Raw genomic sequence first — 23,122 nt, 5'->3', positions numbered from 1 at the left:
TGACTTCAATTACCAACAATGTTATCTATAGGAAGTGAATACGTTCATAATTCTATCGGGATGTCTCTTGTTTGGAATGATGGCTTGTAAATATCTTTTCTTGTCTTCTTGTGTTCCCCCCCCTTGTTATCGTATTTGCTTGCTTGAGCTTCTGTTGGTTTCTTCCTTCACGTCCATGGTACCTGGTGTTGACAATGCCAGAGCAGTCTATGCTTCTGATGCTTGTCTTGTACAATGATGAGTGTCATTTGCCTTCCAAGGTTTTAACAACACTTTTGTATATGGGCAACGTAACCATCTTTACCTATTCCCATTCCTTCTAGATGCTATTGTGTCTGATGTGGATGCTGCTTACAATGATAAGTATATATTTTAGATCTCTCCTCTCCCTTTCTTCCTATGATGGCTTTCCTTTATATATATTATTATTTCATGTCTCTCTAATTGTCGTGTCTCTACAAGATCCATCATTATCTTTACTTAAATAAATAATATATATATTATTCACCTATGTTATAATATATCATATTTAGTTATAGACTTTTATTAATGTTTCCATGAGATGAAAATAATATTGACTCATTTATATATTGTAAGTTTTCATTTTATAATAATTATAATACAATTAATAATAATTTATATGATTATCATTATAATTAGATTTTATTATTTTATTATGATTAATTAATCAATCAATTATATTATATATAACTAATGCTTAATATTTTAAATAATAATTTAATATAATTATATATAATTATCTTGGGAGAGGGGATATTACAACTCTATTTATGTCATTTACACATCATGTTCTCATCCTGATGTTGTCACTATTACTACCCATGTCATCGGTTTCACAGTATTACTCCTTTCTTGAAATATTGATTCTCTTTTTTCATCTCATGATATCTTGGCTGCTTCGAAATGCATTATTTTTTCTTGCCTAGCATTGATCTTAATTGTTGGGTGGATATTTTGAAACCAACAATTTATGAAAATTCAGCTGCAAAATAGGTTAACCAGCCATAGCATGTCAGACAGAGTCTAACCTACCTTGAAGGGAAGGCTCCCCTTTCTCACCAATCCTTGGATCAACTCAAGGTAAGCAAGAAGTTAAGAGATATTGTAAAAGGGTGTTACTGATATTCTTTGTTTTTATTTCGAGAAAAATCCACTTACTCGTGGAGCAAATAATGGGTAAGGTTTTGTTGGGTGGATATTTTGCAACTGGCAGTTTTGGGTAAAAATCCAATCGCAAACTAGGATGACCAGTCATAGCGTGTGAGACAGAGTCTCTCCTACCTTAAAGGGAAGGCTCCCCCTTCTCACCGTTCCTTGGATCAACTCAAGGTAAGCAAGAAGTCGAGAGATTTTGTAAAATGGGTGTTACCTACATCCCTTCTTATCTTTCAAGAAAGAATCCACTTACTAGTGGAGCGAGTAATGGGCAAGGTGAATCTCTAGCTACACTTCTATCAAGAGCTAGAAACAGTGATACCGATAAACCTTCACTAACTTAAAGGCTAGCTGACAATGTACCAGTTTGGCTCTAAGTCCGATTGTACTTCTATATGAAAAGCTTTACAATTAGGGCACAAAAACTCATAAAAGTAAGAATAACTTAACTATTTTGTGAATTAAAAAAGAAGTATAAGCTACAGAAAAAGCTTCTAGCTATACACTTTCACAATTGCTCCTGATCAAAGCTCTGGCTCCGATTGTTTCTTAACTCTTTTATATTCAATTCACAAGATACAGTTACCCAAAACACGAGCTAACATGAGTCAAAGATAACTTAGATGAATTATAGACAAAGCTTATAACTCACGCAAGTAACAATCTCACTTAATCAAAGTTAAGTCTCAAATGCTCCTTTATATTCACTTTCTCTCAAAACAGTGCTACACAAACAAAATTCTGCCGATACAATTTCTCCAGAGCTCTCTTGCATAAAGACAATGATGATTTTAACTAAGAGGGGGGCACTCCTTTGTATAGGCACAGGAGTTGAGAAAATGGTGGAGGAAAATGCGGGAGCAACTTAACCAACTTTGACCTACTCTAAAAAAAAGAGAAAATATAGGGTTACATGCAACTAGGCGTGCAAGTAGCATTACATGTAAGTCGTATTACATGTAATGACACATTTTCATGTAATACATTCTTTTCAATTACAAACATGAAAGAAGAAGAGGAAAGACAAAAGACAATTGAAACAATCCTAGAGATTGTTTTGAAGGGCCTTGTACTTGGCATTGCAATCCCAGATGATAACAGAGTTGGGAGTTCCTGTATTTTGTTCTACTGCATTCACCTTGATAACCATGGTGTTGCGTCTTTTGATAACCTCCGACTCTTTTTGATGAATTGTCCATTGTCATTTGAAATCTTCATGTGATCAAGCTTTCCTCGTTCGAGTTGTCTTGAATTCTCCTTTGTAGATTGGCACATTCTAGATTCTCTAACTCTTTGAAAACCTTCTTGATGATGTCCAGATGTAAACTCAGAATAACTTTCCATCAGCACCTTTAACTCTTTTAGAGGAAATGTTGATAATACCATATTGGATCTTTTAGAGGAAATGCTGATAATGCCATATTGGATCAATTGAGAAAAATTGCAGCCAGATTAGATGCTATGGAGACAGCCCAGAGGAGAGGAGCACATCTTGATGATGAAGCAGCAGCACCAAGCCATAATCCAGAACCTGAAGAAGATCAAGATGAGGAAAGATTGTTGCGAGTGTTGTCTAGGGAAAATTCAAAGCCTACTGTAGAAATTGTTCCTTATGATGGAAAATTGGATACCAATGTTGTGTTGGATTGGATCTCAAATATGGAGAAGTTCTTTGAGTATGAAAACACTCCTCATAACAGAAAGGTGAAGATTGCAATCACTAGGTTGAAAGGTCATGCATCACTATGGTGGGAATATTTGCAAACTAATAAACAAAGGAGAGGAAAGGAGAAGATCAGAACTTGGCCAAAGATGGTGAACAAGGTAAAGAACAAATTCCTCCCCGCTGATTACCAAGTTAGCTTGTTGAGAAAGATACAAAATTTGAAACAAAAGGACTTGACTGTGAAAGAGTATACCGAGGATTCTATAGATTGGAAATCAAATCTGGACATGTGGATGATGATGTTGAGAAAATTGCAAGGTACATAAATGGATTGAGATCTGCAATTCAAGACAAAATAAGTTTTGTGAAGTTGGAAAGTGTTGAAGAAGCATATCAATATGCCTTGAAAGCTAAGGAGATCTTAGCAAAGAAGCATGAACAAAGACAAAGAGGTAGAGGTGGTAGATTCCAGAGAGGCAGAGGTAGCATATGGTGAAGGTAGCAAATCTGAAAGTTTTGTGCAAGATAAAGGCAAATCTGAATGGAAGAATGATGACAAAGGCAAGACCGAATGGAAAAGTGGTAATTCCTACCGAGGAAGAGGTAATTCTTATTCTAGAGGGGGATTTCATGGTTAATTGTTTCAGAAATCCTCATCTAGAATAAGAATTACCTCTTCCTCAGTAAGAATTAGTACCTCCTTGATAAGAATTACCACTTTTCCATTCGGTCTTACCTTTGTCATCATTCTTCCATTCAGATTTGCCTTTATCCTACACAAAACTTTCAAATCTACCACCTTCACCATAAGATCTACCTGTGCCTCTCTGGAATCTACCATCTCTACCTCTTTGTCTTTGTTCATGCTTCTTTGCTAAGATCTCCTTAGCTTTCAAGGCATATTGATATGCTTCTTTAACACTTTCCAACTTCACAAAACTTATTTCATCTTGAATTCCAAATCTCAATCCATTTATGTACCTTGCAATTTTCTCAACATCATCATCCACATGTCCAGATCTGATGTCCAATCTATAGAATTCTTCGGTATACTCTTTCGTAGTCATGTCCTTTTGTTTCAAATTTTGCATCTTTCTCAACAAGCTAACTTGGTAATCAGCAGGAAGGAATTTGTTCTTTACCTTGTTCACCATCTTTGGCCAAGTTCTGATCTTCTTTCCTCTCCTTTGTCTATCATCACTTACATCATCAAGATGTGCTCCTCTCCTCTGGGTTGTCTCCACAGCCTCTAATCTGGCTGCAATTTGTCTCAACTGATCCAATATGGCATTATCAACATTTCCTCTACCACGAACCATCTTTACAAATTAGGTTCTTGCAAGATCGTAACCCTCTGCAAGTTATAGGTCAAATCTGCAGATCTGCCACCCTACAACCAAATCTGAATCAGGGTTCTACACGATCCAATCTCCACAAGGTTTAACCTCAAGCTTCAATACCACCTAACGTAGGAAAGGGATGAATAACTAGGGCCAAAGGCTCACCCAGCTATCCAAACCACCCTGCAAGAGTTAACACAACGGAAAGAAACGCAAAGAACATCAACCAAAGGAGGATGAAGAGTGAAATACTTTTATTGATTCATCAAAATATCTTCATACATGCCCAGCTATAAGGTCTTCTAGGTTACGGTCAAATACAAATACATTCACATTCAAAGATCCAATAGAAAATTCGCACTTTCCAATTCTGCTCTGCAATCCTCTTCCAAAAACTGCCTAACTCTAAGCCTGAACACTCTATATATACTTGCCAAAACGGCTTACAAATCATTCTAGAACATTACATAAGAAGAAGGCCGACCCAACAACAGTCTAGACACATCCCAAGAAAAGATCTGAACATAAATATCGCGATCGAAATAAATCCCGCAAGTCGGCTCACAGAAATCACGTCGAAATGTTGACACTTGGCACATACAGTAACTCGGCACCTACTAAGTGCTACAGTAACTCGGCACCAACATGCAGAATGAACAAAAAAATGAGCAGGATAACAAGCCAACCCAGGATGCTCCTGCATCAAACAACCGGGATTGAAAGAAATGATTTTCCTGAATCATTGAGAGGTTGCAATCTAAGTAATTGTGTTTTCGGTGAGAATAACACTGCTGCAATCTGGTCTGAGGATTGAGTTGTTTGAAGAGCGTCGCTCTTGCTACTGAGAATTGCTAAGAGGATAGACGGTTAGACATTCTGAGAATCGGGTGGAATTGGTATATGTATTGACCATCATTTTGCATCCAGCAGTCCTGGGAAGAAGCTGTGATCAACTATACAGAAGCTGTGATCAGAATAATTGGGCCTGTGTTGGAATATTACAGGCTGCGATCCATAATTTAGAGAAGCGTTTCACGGTAGGAAGGCTGCAATCTGTGTTTAGAGGGTAGCGTTCAGCATACAATTTTTAATTCCTACATCAGATATAAGGATCCAACGTTGGATATCTACATTTGCAAGGTTATCTATTTAATAAGATGATTTGATATTGCTTTGGCATTTGTATATACTTGCAAGTTTCATCAATAAGAATGAAAGTTGGTGTGCATTTTGTGATTGCTTTCAATTTCTATGCATTGTTTCATTTGCAATTCTAAAAGCGCCAAAAGCATATATATCAAAACACAAAATTGCATTCTTCAGCATAACCGAGTGTGAGCCAGCAGGGCTCATTACAGTTGTATCAGAGCTTGCATGATAAGTGTTTGACAAAATGTCAAACGACAAGAATTGAAGTTAGAACCAGTTGAGGCTCATTATACATATTCTGATTGGGCAAAAACAAAAGGAAAGTAGTCAAGAGAATATGTCAAAACATCTATGCTTTTGATTCACTGATCTATTGCTAGATGATTTAAGTTCAAAAAAAATTACATTGCAATATATTTTGTTAAAGAAAAAACAAAGCTTTCTAATACAATGACTCAGTTAAAGAGATTGCATCAGTCTTCCATTTATTAATATTACATAATTCAATCCAGATAATCAATTTATGGTAATTCATTTTCATCTAAAACTCAAGTTTAAGAGTAACCAATAAGCCATCATTTGACATATGCAAAACTTTGGGGATGGAATTCTAAGGGAAAATGTTTTACCACTAATCATATAGTTACAAGCAAAGAACAATTATAATATGGTAGCCAACAAAAATTGATAAGAAATGATTGTCATGATACAAACCTCGTTCAATGAGAGGGCAAGAGCTTCACCTCCCAATGAAGCATAGATACTAACCACGGGTATATTGCATCGGAAGCACCCCTGTACCAAATCCATGTTTTAGTTCAAATTATCAAATCACAATTGAAATATATCCTAGGATAAAAAAATTGAGCCTTGCTTAAAATATATAGCATGGACAAAAACATTGGGCACTTCTAAATAAGCCCATAAAGAAGGCTCCATGTCGTATTATACCTCTATTTATTTTGTGTTTATTGACAAAAGAATTCATTTTCATAGCTTTTCCTTAAAGATGATACAGACGAAACATATCTCTTTACAAAGCACGACAGGACAAGATATGATCTGATATGGTGCAAAATTCAGTAGAATATTCTGTCATGTGTTCCAAACTACAAAGCAATATACGAATATCCATTTCTTCTCTTGCATTCAAAAACAAAATAACTTTACTTTCTATACAAAAATATAGGAAAAGAGAATAAGTAAAAACTAACCTGCAAGGCAACTAGCCACTCTGCCCGGGTTTCGGCAAAAATAGCAATTCGCTGTCCTGTTGCATGACCTAGTTCCGTCAAGCCTGATGCAAAGTTGCACACACGCTTAAATGCAGCACCATAGGTTATCCACTCATAGTTACCCAGATGTAATTTTTCACAAGGCCTTCCATCTTCACCAGCCTCCCTTTGTCTGTTAATGAGTTTTCTTGTACCTAACAACCGTGAATGTTCATGACTCTTACATGATTGTTCAAATAGAGCAGCAATAGTTGAAGCGCCTTCAAAAGGTGTTTCTAACAGAGAAGCAAATTTACTGTTGCGAACTGCATACCCAGGTTCTCCACCAACTTCAACACGCACACCACGTTTCCTATTTTTCATGTTTGTGAAGGCAAAGAAAAGAATAGGTATAAGGATACCAATGAAAAGGGCACTGATGTGTGCATATCTACTTTTACACAGCAGATATATTGTGTTGCCTCTGTCTATACTTTCCATATGATTTCACAGGCAGTCAATGACCAATGGTTGAATATGATCCAGAATAAATCCTCTTTATCCTATGATAACAGCTGCATAAATCAAAAGATTATAATACCAATTTTAGGTACATTATCAGACTACCATTCCAGAATAAGACAATTACGTTCGTATCTTATAACTTGTTAAATCTTTTTTGACGAGGAAATTATACATAAATCAGAATGTAGAACAAACCAAAAAATTAAAATAAGAGTTCAATGCCTTACAAATATCAATCGCCTGCAGTCTAATTGACTAGAGAATTTTGCTTTCAAATGAGAGCCATGGAATTTTTACCACTATTAATTTTTGAGCGTCCAAATGGTATTAAAATACATTGATTATACATCTACAAGCTGTTTAACAGAGAAAGAATGTTATTTGTTGATTTTACCAATAATGACAGCTTGTTATATAAAATTTATGTTCTCCCTTCTCCGAAACAAAACTTTACCTAAAACAAGGACACTAACAATCTCAAGGACCCATACATATATACAACTATACATATACAATTAAAAAAAAGGAGTATCCAATTTACTGTCTTTATGAAATGGGATCTTTCTTTTCTAAACGTGAGGTTCATCCCTAGCAAATCATGGTTGGTACTTAAATTGAGGTTCTTTGGTGTGGACCTTTTTAGTTTGGATCATTCTGATGTACTGCTAGCTGTTCTGTAGTAGGGGCCCAAATTGATGTTGGCTAAAACCAGGTACCCTCCTACTCTGACACTAAGAATTGTTGCTCCCAGTTTTGGTAGCCAGTTTCTTGGATGATTGGCAAAGGCGTATATTTTCTTGTTCTTGCATAGCCTCAAAAGCTCAACCACCAGTCTTTATAGAATCATACTGGAAGGGTTTCTCCATAGTCTTCAACCTCTACTGTTGATATACACAATTCTTCACTCAAATGTTGGATACATAAATCTGGTTTTCAATGCAGTCTTCTGGCATTTCAATGTAAAAAGTTAGTCTGTTGATATGAGCATTTAAGTGAGAGGATTGGCCAGCATGTTTACCAGATTGGCGAACCAGAGTGTTATTACTATACTCTAATTTGTTCATGCCCCTGAATATAGGCATATGACCCTTCATCCCAATAACATCCTGGTGTTGCATCTCAATCTCTCCACACGTCTTGGCATTAGTATCCTTTCACCTAGCACTAGGGTTCTCTATGGAAAAAGGGTGACTATGGGTGTCCCTAGTACCATCAGGGTATGGCACGACAGCAGAAAATCAAAGATTACCATCAACTGCCACTATAGATATGTAAACTTTCCGTGAGCAGTTATTTGTGTAGAATGTTAACCTCAAGCTTCTGGATTCGATTGTGTTTTTCTTTTTGCATCAACCTTTCTCTACTTGCACTTCTTCATCCTGATGGTGGATCATAGAGTGAAATATTGATGCAAAGAGAAAATTACAATCCAATCCAAAAGATTGAGGTTATCAATTGATGGATTGTGGAAAAACTCAATAATGAATTTGATTGTATAGAATGTGTTTGAAAAATCAATGGAAATCATGGTAGTCTTTGGGCATCACTGGAATCTGTATACTATTAAGTGTTCCACCAGGTCAATCCATGTATGTACACCTCATCCAAGTGTCCCTGATCGACCCCAGTTAATGCAGATGTCAAGTTCCTTCTTTCACAAGGTGAAATTGATAGCAAATTTATACTTTATTCCCCAATAGTATTCAGATGTAGAGTCAATTGGTAGGGTCCTTGATATCTCATGTTAGATTCTATGATTGCCATTGCCTGGTCAGAATGTTGTTTGTATAGGTCAATATAAGAAAATATTAATTTCCTGTAGGATAGGTGTATGGAGAGAGTGATGATGAAAGATTTATCTGAACTGGAAAGTGAGAAGAGAGTAAACTTAACTCACTGAGACACTATTCTCAATCTCTAGCAAAAACAACTATATAAATATAACTTGAAACCGTAATTTCAAAACTCGCTGTTGAGTTTTGAACCAGAATATATAGAATGAAATAAACTGAAATCAGAATAACAGAGAACACAAGTATTAACTAGGGAAAATGCTCCACCTGAGGGTGAAAAACCCAGCCCCACAAAATTGAACCTTTATTATATGCCAAAACAAACATAGATCTTAAGCTTCTTATTGTTAAACTTAACAATCAATCAGCGTATAATGAAGTTTGACCACTCGAGTATCTCACAGATAGTAAGCAAACTAAATGGAGCTCACACTCCATAATGATTGCATACAGATCATACATACAGAGATGAACAAATACAGAACTTAAAACACTGATACACCATATATTCAATAGTCACAAATGCACTGTATTTAGTTTCACTGAAGCTGCACACCATAAACTTCATCCAGAAGATCATTGTCTTTCTCAGGGAAAAGCATTGATATGCAATATTCAACCAATGATCCTCTATCCAGCAGAGCCGAAATGTACAAGACATCGCCTTGAAGAATATATAAAACAGTGGAAAAACAAACATCATAAGCTCCTTCGCTAAATATGAAGACATAAATCAAGAGTGCCGTCCATAACTCTTCTTAGACATCACAGGCTCAATGAAAGACTACATCTCTATCACATGGACTTCAAGGTGGAATGTGAAGGGACAGCAGTTACCACCAACACACATCATTCCAATTATGATAAATTAATAAATATAAACCATTGGCATATTATAAATTAGAACTGACAACATTCAACAAAAGGCGATCAGAATGCCAAGTCATCTAAGGCGTTGCCCAAGTCATCCATACACAGTACCAGGACAAAATGTCTCAGTGGTAAAGAAGATATACAAAACAAGAGTAATATACATGAAAGAAATTAGAATCAATAACAGTATCAAGTCAAGCCTCTCCCAATAAGAAACATCTACTGCTCCGGCCCAGCAATATCATAATCTGACTGATTTCTCTTGCAGCTACTAAAAACATCAACACTCACAACTCAGCAAAACATGGTAGACCCAGATTTTTTATTTGGAATCAGCAAAAGCTGAGTAAATATCAACAAATTAACAAATGCATTTATGTCATTTAAAAAATATAGAATGATGCAAAAGCCAGTTGCAAAACATTTGAAACAAGTACGTAGAATGTTGGGAAAGTGTTTTCTATTAGATTTGATTAAAGAAAGAGTGCAATATCATATGAACATGCAAATACAACAGCTGATAAATTTGATATAGATCACACAATGATTGAAAATCATAGTCAAATATTTCAATTCCATGAAAGTTACACCAATTTATATCTCTCTCTTCCCTGCATACATCCTTGTGGTGGCCATGCAGACCATGTGCCAATTTTTCAGCACAAACTTGGCAAACACTCATGGTTTCTCCCTGCAAATTGCAGACAAAAAAATTGCAGGAACTCTGTAATGCCCCCATTTCCAAGATTGATTTTTAATAATAATAGAGTTAATATATGATTAAACAAATGAATAAATAAATATTTAGATATAATTATTTATTATATGTTTAATAAAAGAAAACATAATAATAATAAATAATCATTTAGTAAATTAAAATATTAACTAAATAAAATAAGAAACTATATTATAGTTTATTAATTATATAATGGAGAAGTATAATTGCACTAACATATATAAAAAGAATAATTTAATATTATTATATAATAATAATATTAAATATAATGACAAAAAGATTGTATTTCACACATTATTATTAATAAAATAGAATAGATAATATTTGTATATGAAATATTAAAATAATGTTAATTATTTCATCACATAATATTATATAATCATTAAATATATGATTAATACATGTTAAATATTAAATAATTATAATGTGACTATAGAGAATAGTCACAACCGTTGAGAAATCATTATCCACCTGTATATTTATATTGCAGAGAAAGTGGGAGAATTGGGGGAGAGTTTTTGACTGGCAGGCAAAAGGAACTGGCATTAGTGTAGAATCATACCCAACATCCATGCATCCTTCCTCTTGAACGGGTAGTACATAAATATCTCGAATCCTCCATGGAAGACAAACTGGACAGCTTATCCTATCGACCCCTTTTAAAATTGTATAGAACAATTAGAATAGAAGATTATCAGTGACCTCCATAATTATAGTATCAAATTTGAATTGCATATACTGAGAAGAATTAGCAGTTGAGGTGGGCAGGAGATAAGACATAAGAAAAGGACGAAACACGTGATAGATAATATTAGTACAACTTGCGAACATGAGAGTAGCCAGGAAGGACATGTTCAGATTTAAGTGGCCCATATCAGCAAAAGGAGGAGGAGGCTGTAGGCGTCGACATGCAAGAATGGAGAACATACATACCAAATTCTATAGAATAGAATTATTATACTCAAACACTACCTTGATGGGAAGATAACATATATAGAAAGTCAAAGAATTTAAGCATCTATGGTGATTGCCATCTGAGAGAATGAAGGAGTACATGCCTTACATCATTACTATTCTTCAGTCAATAGTAGGAGCCTGGAGGTGGGTATATATCAATAGTAAGGAGTCATCCATTAAGGGAATGATCAGAATATGCATGAGTATCAAACACAGAATATAATAGACAACATTCACGTTATTGGATGGTAGCGAACAAACAAGAATAAGCATACAGAAAAAAAGGGTTTTAGGGAAGAATACATAGAAAATGGTAGCAATGATATGGTCACAATGTGGTCTTCGAATAAAGAATAGAACAAATACCCTGGAAAAGATTAGTTTATATAGTTTTGATACTCATCAAACAAGGATGATCTAATTTCACATTCTTGATGAAACTATATGATCAGGTGAGCCAGGGGCTTATAGAACATGGATGCAGGACTTTATCTAGTAAGTTGAGAAGGTATCACAATACCCTTACAGAAGCAAAGACTCGTATCAGAAACAGTGATCAAGAATTTAACTTTGATTATCATATGCTTCAGAATTATCTTATTTGTGATAAGAGGAAGTAGAAGGATACAACCACAATGATCAAATAAGAATATTTTCATCATACTGATATCCATCTAAATGCACATAGATACCAGTTTCCTTTCAGCAAAATGATACGAGAATGATATCATCCAAGACAACATTTATATTAAACTTTTATAAATTATCAAAATCATTGTTCATTAAAATCAGAAACAATATGAGAACTTTTGTCTGACATTAGAATCTTGTAATAAAAATAAACTTAGCGGTGATTATTCCATCAGAGACAGTAATCAGATCAATATCTAAAGAGACAGCCATCTAATATACACATAATGTTCTTGAAATACTGCTACCATGACTTATATCTTCTCAATTACGTAAACTTATAACTGATAGAAAGAATAGAGACTTCTACATGATTATCCCACATATCTAAACCATCGTACCAGGGGACATTACAGCATTGGCAAGTGGGAGAGTTTTCAGTGTATATAATGATTCAAGAAGTTTAGAAAGTACCCTATGAGTTTTAAAACTATGCTTTAAAGTTTTAAACAGAATCAAACAATCATAATTTGTTGATTCTCAGGAAGATCAAGAAATGCAAAAATTACAAAGAGTCTGCAATGGTTGCAAAAGGTTGTAGATAAATTTGGGGTCACCCAAGCACTCTACAGTCAAATGAAGTTGAAGAAAGCTCCTTAGAAGCATAGGAAAAACAAGGTATAGGTTGGCCAATTGAGAAAATTACTATAAAACAACAGGGTGGTACCTTAGTCAACATGGTCATTAAAATGACTTGGTGACCATACCGCAAATGTATGTGGTGGATTTGTCTCAATATGGCAAAGGCTTTTGAGCTTCTTGTGTGAGCCTCTTTATATCCAAAATTGTATAAATTCACCCTCAAATGGTCTTTGTAAAATATCTTCGAAATTTTTATTTTTTTTCTCTTTCATCAACTGAGATGTTCCTTGTTCAGAGTGTGCCACAGACTTGGTGTAGCAAAGATTGTGCATTTGCAGCAAGTTGCTGAGTGACAACAAGTGCAGGATAATGCCCCTTAAGGCATTGCGAAGAGAGTGAGCATGTGAGATTGCAGGAAGATTGTGGCAAGAAAAGACAAAAAACCTTAATGATCTTAAGTTATTTCTCACATCATGTTCTCTAAGTTAGCCTCTTGTCTTAGGTTTCGTGGTTGTGATGTTTTATTTTAAATTTGCAGTCAATGCTTTGCATCAGTCAAATAACTCATTTCTAGGTACAAAATAACAGTCTTATTCAGCAAATTAATGAGAATACAGTCATAGAATCAACTAGGTTATAATTAGAAATTTATAGGATTCATGTAGGTGAATTGATTAAGGAATACAAGTAATAACTAAGGATTAGATTTGCATCAAAGCAGATATTCTCAGTTTTTGTGGTTTTCTTGTGGCATGTGAATATGACCAATTCTGTAAATTGATGCAGATGACTATAACAAATAGTGTGAGAGGATAAGGCATTTCATTACCATTCCATCAAGAGATATTTACTTGGAAATAGAATAAAGAAGCAAGAATCATGACCATGAATATGATAAAACAGGATTTATGAAGTTGAAAGATAATGCAATCATTTCTTCGATAAGATGAGAAGCTTGACCATGTAGGAAGAATGAATGCACATGTAGTGTCCCTTATCCTAAGAATGAGAATGTTTGAGTCACTTTCCAACCTCGGGCAGTGTTGATGTGAGTTTTGTTCCACTACAATATATAGAATCAAATACGTACTATTCCAGGATGAAACACCAAATCTCCAATTCTCTTTTGAATAAGGTCACTTCTTATGCTAAGCTTGCAAAGTAAGATCATGAAATGACTTCAAGGTTTCTCCAATTTGTGGATACTCGCTCAGTGAAATAATGTGATTTCTTGGTAATCACTTATGGGACTTACGCCATTCATTTAATGGATATCAATTATTCTATGAAAATATAGCTTTTTTATTTTCCAACTTTTCCACTTGAACTTAACTTCTATTACTGCTCGTGACTATGAATGGATGGAATTATGGATGAACTTGGATTCTACTAGATGCAATCCAATCAGTGACTCCGCCTGCCTAGCGCAAGCTTCTAAGGTATACTCTTATAGTTTTCAAATCAATATCTCCTCTTCAATCCCATAAATGGATGTATACTAAATATTAATATCAATTGAAGTTAAGTACTTTCAATCGTTAGCTAACCACACATGGGACACTTACAATCAGCAAGAGGTTAGTGGCCTAGTTTATTCGAGTCAAGCAAATAAACATCCATAATTTGTTTCATCCGACTAAATTACTTCTAAGGAACATGAAATGAAATCTACTCCAAGTGAGGGATTGAAGAAACCGTGCAACACTCCAAAGCAATATTAAGTAATTCACCATAAATACCAACAATGAATCAATAATCACTTTAATAGCAATATAGAAACAATTTGATCAAGTCCCCTCCCTTAGCTAACCTAATTGATGCAGGAGCATCATGGGTATAAGAGCAATCTTGCATCACCCGAAAATATTTCGTTTATGTTTCTTAGTTTAGGGTTGTCTCGGTGCAGAGTTGTTTCTGGAAGCTTGCTAGTTTTAGTAAGTTGGTCTTATGTGCTCAGGGTGTTCTAATCTCATCTATGGAGGTTTATCTTAGACATATCAGCCTGCCAAATGAGTTTCATTTCCATATCATATGTATTAGTGCAGTAATTGCAGATTTTTGGTATAAGTTTTGGCTATCCAAACTTCAAGCTCAGCATCGAAGGCCTAAATGGCTCCAAGACGAGGTCAAACTTCGATTAAAGGACGCTTGCGATATTCTACACCATAGAACTTTAGTCGAGGATTCTAGAATGGGGTTATAATAGCCAAACGGGTCAACAGTTTATTAGTTATGATCTCCAGAAGTGGGTCATCCAAAACTGTAATTTGTAAATTGTCTTGAGTCGATCCTATGTAATAAAGTGTAATAAAATAAGTTAATATGAGGTTGGTCAGCCTCAAGAGTTAGGGTTTAGTATCTAGAACCTTCCTGGAAGGTAGAAAATGTCTATATAAGAAAGGCCTGTAGGTTCTCAAGGTAATTCTAGGCGATAGTCACAACTCTGTCTTGCAAACTATTCTAAGGAAGGTACCCATGTAGGTTTGTGTAAAGATCCTTACTGGCTACCAATTTAAAGCTTGATGCACAACAGATTGTTTTCCTCTAATTTATTATATTTTTGGATCATATATCTGTTCCTTTATCTTTTGAATTTTATGAACTATCATAACATAAATTGCATAAGCATAAACTCTCTGAAATTGACTTGCTAATTTTATTAAAAATGGACAGGTATGCATAAAAAATCAATACAATTCTTAAACAGCAAATGGAACCTGAACTGATTACCGTGAAGTAATGTCCATTGGCAGTTATCTCCTCCATGCAAGTATTCTGAAACAAATCACTGGAAAGCAACTTGAATGCAAGCATCAAAATATGGTTCAAACAGCTCCCAAACTCTCCAATAGCACTCTTAACCAATTCGCAAATTCACAATTCCTTTCTGCAGATGTGAATTTGATCTCCACCACAATTCTAACAATTGCCAACTCCTATTTGCAGGCCCTACTTCCACTCACGGCTTGGTCTTTCACATGAGAATTAATGAACTGCAAGCCTAGTTGGCTTCACAACAGCAGTCTAACTCAAATGCTAGACTGAGAAGGGTGTAGGAGTTTCTTGATAATGTCGTCCTTTCTCACAATTTAAAACTGTCTTTGCTATCAGTTACGTCTACCAGCTATCAGTAATTCGCAAAACCCCTACTGTTAATGTCATCCAACCCAAACTAGTGCCTGGAAGTAATTTACTGACTCCATTATTCTGTCGTCCAGTCTCTTTATGCAATCCACCCTTATTTCCAACCAAAATCGCAAACCCTTATTAATTCAGTTAGCAAACCCAATGTAGAATCTTCGCCTAAAACATCAACCTTCAACACCAAATATCTCCAAGCCACAATAGCCACAATAGGAGAAATTCGATAATTGTTTACCTCAACACAATTATCCAGAAAGATCATAGAAATTCTTCAAACCCTTAGCTAGGCAATATGAGCAAATTAAATATATAAATTCGAGATGATCTCTCCTCAACAAAAAGCTGCATTTATAATACTAATTGAGCCATCCAACTTCACTCTCACACATTCCACTTATAAGGCAACTTTATAATATAAAGTTACGACACTTTATAATATAAAGTACTATGCTTATTAAAAGTGACTTAAATAATCATTAAGCTAACAAGCTCACTAAATAAAAACTTTTATAAAGAAACCTCAGAGAGAGATCAAATATCCAGAACCAAAGGACTATCCTACCTAACTGCTCAATCCAAAAATAGCAACTGACCGAAAGTGACTTACTAAAAATAGTAAGTCCAAAAATAGCAATCTCAAGACAAAGATCCCCAAAACCAGACATCTCCTCACAAGGGTCCCGATAATGAGCTGACAAACCGACACTCCGGAGACCTGCTAAATCGGGGATATTACAGTTTGCATATTGTAATTTTAAATTCTATAATTCCACACTTGTGAAGATAATGAGAAGCCCATATTTTGTTCTCTCAAATTATTGTTGTTTCTCAATTTCTATTGAATGTTTTGTGGTATTAAGGGGAGCACCCTTCATCAACTGGTATCAGAGCAGGAGATCCTGAGTGTGTAAACAAATCACCGACTGGGAGGTAGTTTGCACCAAGACTGTGGTTTGGGCTGAACGCATAGACAGATTGCTGATTGTGAGGCAATTTCCACTAGGGTTTCAGCGAAAGCGCGAAAAATGCCTCCACGAAGAGAGATCTTTTAGGGTCATTTCCCAGAAGAAGAGAGATCTTTTAGGGTCATTTCCAAGATTGGGAAAAGAGCTAAAGATTGAAGTTCCCACATTTTCAGGAAATCTAAACCTGGAGTAATTGATCGATTGGATAAATGGATTAGAAGAATACTTTGAGTATAAAGATATTGAGGATCCTGATAGGGTCAAGTTTGCGAAGGCCAAACTAATGGGTCATGCGAAGATCTAGTGGCAGGAGATTCAATTGAAGCGACATAGAAGAGGAAAGGATAAAATTACAAGATAGGATCGAATAATAGCTAAATTGAAGAGACGGTTCATTCCCATGGATTATGAGCTTGATTTGCTGAAGAAAATGCGGGGTTGAAGCAAGTGGGAAGATCTGTTCAAGAGTATACGGAGGAGTTCTATGGAGTTCTCATCAGAACAAGCCATGCAGAAGCAGATAAGGAGAAAGTTGTATGTTATCTTAATGGGTTAAGGCCAAGCATTTAGGAGTGAGTCTAGTTCGAATGAACAATATTGAAGAGGTATACATGTTTGGTTCAAATGAACAATATTGAAGAGGTATACATGTTTTCCCTAAGAGTTCAGGAAAAGTTGAACAAGAAGTTTGATAACAAGAATAGTGGTAGAGATCGCAATGGAAGATTTGGCAAACGGTCTTATGGATGCCAAAATGAAGATCAAAAGAAGTATGAGGCTAGTAGTGGCGGTCAAAACTAGAAGGGAAAAAATTCCAATCATTTCCATGATCAGAATAATAGAGATCAGAGAGGAAGAGGAAGAGGGCAAGGATCTAGTAGAGGAGGTTTTCGTGGAACTTGTTTTCACTATGGAGAAGGGCATGGGGCATTTGAGTGTCCTCGACACCAAGGAAAGACATATAGGAGAACCGAAGATCAAGCCCCAAAGTTGTGCATGTTGATGAAGATGTCAAATCATCACATTCTAAAGATGCTAAAAGAAAAGTCCTAATTAACAAAAGAGTCATGTTGAGTGGTGAGAATGAACCTGATCAAAGGAGGAGCTTGTTTCGCACAAGGTGTAAATGTGAAGATAAGTATTGTAATGTGATCATTGATTGTGGAAGTATTGGCAATCTGGTGTCACAAAAGATGGTCACAAAGTTAAAGCTCAAGAGACAGAAACACCCACGTCCATACCTTATTGCCTAGGTGCGCGATGACCACAAAGTCATGGTCAACCAGCAGTGTCTAGTGAAGTTCAAGATTGGAAGCTACCAAGATGAGGTGCTTTGTGATATCATACCTATGGACATGTCATATGTTGTGGAGTAGGCCATGGCAGTTTGACAAGCACATAGTACATGATGGGTGTGCAAATACCTACACTCTAACAAAGGATGGAGTGAAACATAAGTTGAAGCCATTGAAGGATGCAGATGAAAAGGTATGTAGTGTTGCTAGAGTATTTTTTGTTGATGGAAAGAAGTTCCTAGAGGATATGAGGCGTGAGCATATGTGTTTTGTTGTAATTCCAAAAGATGGTAAAGAAGAAGTAGAAAATATACCTGTAGAAGTTGCAGATTTGTTGGAAGAGTTTTCAGATATTGTATCTAATAATGTACTTGATGGATTACCACTAGTAAGGAAGATTAGTCGTCAGATGGACTTGATTTCAGGATCCAGTTTATCAAATAAGATAGCGCATAGAATAGCAACAGCAAAAAAGTGAAGAGTTGAACAAACAAGCACATGAGTTGTTGCAAAAGGGTTGATTCGAGTGTTTGAGTCCATGTGTGATACCAGCGGCATTAGCACCTAAGAAAAATAGAGAATAGAGGATGTGTACAGATTCTCACGCCATCAACAAGATCACAATCAAGTACAGATTTCCATTAACGTGGATGGATGATATTATGAACTATTTGAGTAGAATTGTGTATTTCACAAAGGTAAATCCAAAGAGTGGATGCCATCAGATTCGCATCAAAGAAGGAGATGAGTGGAAGACTGCCTTCAAGACAAGGGAAGGATTGTACGAGTAGTTAGTCGTGCCTTTTGGGATAACCAATGCACCGAGCACTTTCGTGCGGCTCATGAATGAGGTATTGAAGTAGTTGTTAAGTAAGTTTGTCATTGTTTACCTAGATGATATTTTGATCTTTAGTAAAACATTGGAGTATTTGATGCATATTCATATGGTGTTTGATAAGTTAAGGGAATAAAGTTACTGATAAATTTGAATAAGAGTAGTTTTGTGAAGGAGTTGGTGTTCCTGGGATTTCTAGTTTCAGAAGAAGGTCTAAAAATTGACCCTACGAAAGTGAAGGCTATCCTTGAATGGCTTACTCCAAGGAGTGCAACTAAGGTAAGATCTTTTCATGGACTCGCTAGTTTTCACAGAAAATTCACCAAAGGTTTTAGCAATATTTGTGGACCCTTGACTGAAACAATGAAAGGGGATAGGAAAGAATTTAACTGGACTGTAGGAGCAATTAAGAGCTTAATCTATTGAAACAAAAAGTTACAGAGCAGTCTGTTTTAGCACTCCAAATTTTAACAAGGTGTTTCAAGTAGACTGTGATGCTAGTGGTACCATAATAGGAGTTGTTTTGAGCCAAGAAGGTAGACATGTTGCTTATTTCAGTGAGAAGTTGAATGATGACAAAAGAAAGTATTATGTTTATGATTATGAATTTTATGCTATAGTTCAGGCATTGAAGAAGTGGAGACACTATCTTCTTCTTAAGGAGTATGTTTTGTATACACATCAACAAGTATTTTGTATAATGATCATCAAGCTTTACAATATTTGAATACTCAAGGAAAATTGAACCAAAGGCATTTGAAATTGGTTGAGTTTTTGCAAAGTTATATATTTGTTTTGAAACATTGGAGTGGGAAGTCTAAGGGACTTGCAGATGCTCTTACTAGAAGACAGCTTTTGCTTACAGAGATGGGTGGTTGGGTTCAAGGAACTCAAGAATTTGTATCCAGAGGATCTTGATTTTGGTGAAGCGTGGAAAGCTTGTACAGAACCTATTACACTTGATAGGACGAGGTGGTTGGATTTCATAATCCAAGAAGGAATGTTGTTCAAAGGAAGTCAATTGTGCATTATAGAATCTCATCAAGGAAAAGCATGGTGGAGGATTGGCTAGACATTTTGGTACAGATAAAACCATTGCTTTGGTTGCTGAGAATTATTACTGGCCACAGTTGCAGCGAGATGTTAAGAAATTTGTATAGAGTTGCAGAGTATGTCAGATGGCAAAAGGAGTGAAGAAGAATACGGGGTTATATCAACAATTACATATACCAAAGAAGTCATGGGAAGATGTCAGCATGGATCTTGTTTTTGGTTTACCAAGGACACAGCGAGGGCATGATTCTATTTTTGTAGTGGTTGACAAGTTTTCAAAGATGGCAGATTTCATTCCCTGCAAAAACACAAGTGATGTTCATGTTGTAGAGTTATTTTTCCAAGAAGTGGTGAGACTATATGGTCTTCCAAAGATCATAGTTTCTGATCAAGATACCAAGTTTGTTGGGTATTTTTGGCATATATTGTGGAAGAAGTTGAAGATAGATTTGAAGTTCAATTCATCCCATCATCCACAAACTGATGGACAAGCAAAGGTTGTGAATTGGAGTTTGGAGAACTTGCCAAGGTGTTTAGCTAGAGATAAGCCAAAAAGCTGGGATTTGATTTTACCACAGGCAGAATTTGCATACAGTAATTTTGTCAACAGAAGTACTAGTAAATCACCATTCTAGATTATATATTAGAGCAATCCCGAAAATGCTTTTGAATTGAGGCAGTTAGATAGAGAGATACATAGTGTTGAAGCGAAGGATTTTGCTGAACATTTGAATAACATCCATGAGGAGGTGCGAAAGCACATTGCAAGGATGAATACACAGTATAAGGCTAAGGCGGATGTGAAAATGAGGTATAGGAAATTTTCAAGTTGGAGATGAAATCATGGTTTATTTGAAGGAGCGTTTTCCAGTGGGTACATATTGTCACGAGGCTAGGTTTTTACCCCGCGTGGCACCAGCGATCTCCTCAAGTTGGGACGATACCAAACTATGCCTACCATTAAAGTTCCAAGCTCAACACTTACACACACACTCGTAATGCAAACACAAAATCTTCTTGCACAACAAAATGTATCAACACAATTATGAACACAATATTTTAGGGCAAAATAGGCAGCTTTATTGACTTCGACAAATGGCCCCTAGCCCAATCTACATCTGTAATGTCCTCTTTTTTAGTAGCTTCCTGCAGTTGACTAGGTCAGTTCACCATCGCAACCCTCATGAGCTAGTAGTAGGATTTGAGGGTCTCAGTTATGTGGTTATAGGCTTTCCAACAGCCTATTGTGCGTTTTGGCTCCATTTGAGGGACTTACTATTTATAGTAAGTCAAATTGTTCGTTCCGATGAGCTCAATTGAGTTAGAGGAGTTGGGTGATGCTCTCGGTTTTCATTTCGGGCTTCCGGTTTGGGCTCCAAGAATCTTGGAGGGAGCGTCTATTTATAGTAAGTCACCTCCGTTAGGTTCATTCATCGTCTTTCATCATTAGGATCACTTTGGTGTTGTCAGATTTCGAATTTGATGCTTCTTCAGTTGTTTTTGCATGACGGGTGAATTATTATTATTATTCATCTAAATACGTTGAGGTTGCTATTTTTAGTTGGTGTTGTTTGTTGGTCACCTCAGTATCATAGCTCGTTGGAACCGGGACAAAAAGTTTAAAATCGTGGGAACAAGAAATAGTGGCCTTGCATGTCAAAGTTTTAAGTTATGGTGGAAAAGGTCATTTTCTGGAGCCAAAAGCAACTAATAAATTATATTAATGGCACTTTAATATATTATAATGTAGTAAGCTTCTTAAGTGGAGTTCTTTTGGAAAACTAATGCCATTTGGAGATTATAAATATTAGGACATTTGATGAGGAAAGCATCTGATTATTTGATTATCTATTTGCCTTTGTTGTCTTTGTGACAATTCTAAGTTTGTGGTTTGTGCCCTTGCTGAAGTATAAGGGTCTGGATTGGAGGAGTACCATGTAATTCACAGCTGACGTATTGTGAATTAATTTTGAGGAATTGTTTTGTCTTCCTACTGTTCTTATTGTTGCTGGAAGTCATTATTTTTTATTATTATCTTGAATTTGGCTGAGTTGTGAAGTCTGAAAATTATTCTAGGAATTGGAATTGCAAATTACTGCTGAAGTATAGTAATTTGCCCTAGCTTCACTTCTATTGCTAATTGTGTTTTGAGAAGTAATTAAGTGTTGAAGAAAATCTGATGGGGCGGTTTGGATATTTGTGACTGCTGCCATAAACTCTTATACCTACATTGACTTGCTTATGGGCTGTGGTTACATGTTTGAGACTTGAGATTGTTCTACTATAGTCTGCATTCACAGTCGGAGGGTTTGCATTCAACATTTAGATCTGCATTTGGAATTTCTAAGGAACTGTAGTTATATTTACAAGGCCTGCTCTCATAATTGGTGTTTACTCTACACATCCAGACATTGCAAATTGGGTCTGCTGGTATAAGGAGAGTGCATAATTTGAAGTCTACTACAATCATTCTACGAACTATGCATTGGACAAGTCCATTTCTTGTAATAATTTACATCATTGCAGCCATTCTTGATTTTAGTAAAACTTCAGAATAATTGCTTTTGAGCTAATTATCTATCCTTGTGTTGAGAAAAATACTTCCATTTCAGAATTCCATATTAACTTCTTTTTTATATGCATCAATATCATCATAAGAAATCATTGTCAAATAAAAAATCAAAGCCAACAGCATGCCTGCCAAATGTTTGATGAGATGTCAAACCTTTGAATTGTGAAAGAAATTAATGTTTGATTAAGTTATAACTAGTTGGGATTATTACAACATCAATTTCAACTTTGTTGTTGATCACTACTCGAGTACTTACCAAGCACTCTATACAAGTTACCACTCCTAGATATGGATCCACTCTTAGAACAGCACCCAATGCACCTCACCACCTTGGTTGTAGCTCTGCACATAGGTTCCACACCCCCAACACCCTGTGTTGTTGGAACTTGTTGAGGCAACCCTGGCTTGGTGTGAACCAAGTTGGCTTACATGGGTACAACCAAGGCCCCCTCCCTAGAAGGGGACTCCAAGTCACACTGCTCTCCTCACCTTCTGCTAACACTACACTGCTCACCTCACACTGCCCTACACTCCTCTAAACACCCTACTTGCTGAAT

General features: G+C 36.0%; 1 protein-coding gene across 1 annotated transcript in view; it reads right to left on the bottom strand.

Moving 5' to 3' along the window:
• Positions 1 to 23,122, bottom strand: part of LOC149553385 (long chain acyl-CoA synthetase 9, chloroplastic-like) — a 175,786-nt gene that overhangs the window by 116,550 nt on the left and 36,114 nt on the right. Inside the window, exons 3-4 of the mRNA XM_089788852.1 lie at positions 6,546 to 7,120; positions 6,046 to 6,126 (exon numbers count right to left, since the gene is read on the bottom strand). Coding sequence (XP_089644978.1) covers positions 6,046 to 6,126; positions 6,546 to 7,046 — 582 coding nt within the window. The 5' untranslated portion in view covers positions 7,047 to 7,120. The remainder of the gene's footprint in view (positions 1 to 6,045; positions 6,127 to 6,545; positions 7,121 to 23,122) is intronic.

The sequence above is a fragment of the Cupressus sempervirens genome, chromosome 6 (assembly GCF_028749045.1).
Source record: "Cupressus sempervirens isolate cs-2001-9-10 chromosome 6, ASM2874904v1, whole genome shotgun sequence".
Taxonomy (NCBI): Eukaryota; Viridiplantae; Streptophyta; class Pinopsida; order Cupressales; family Cupressaceae; genus Cupressus; species Cupressus sempervirens.
This window is presented reverse-complemented; position numbering and strand designations above follow the sequence as displayed.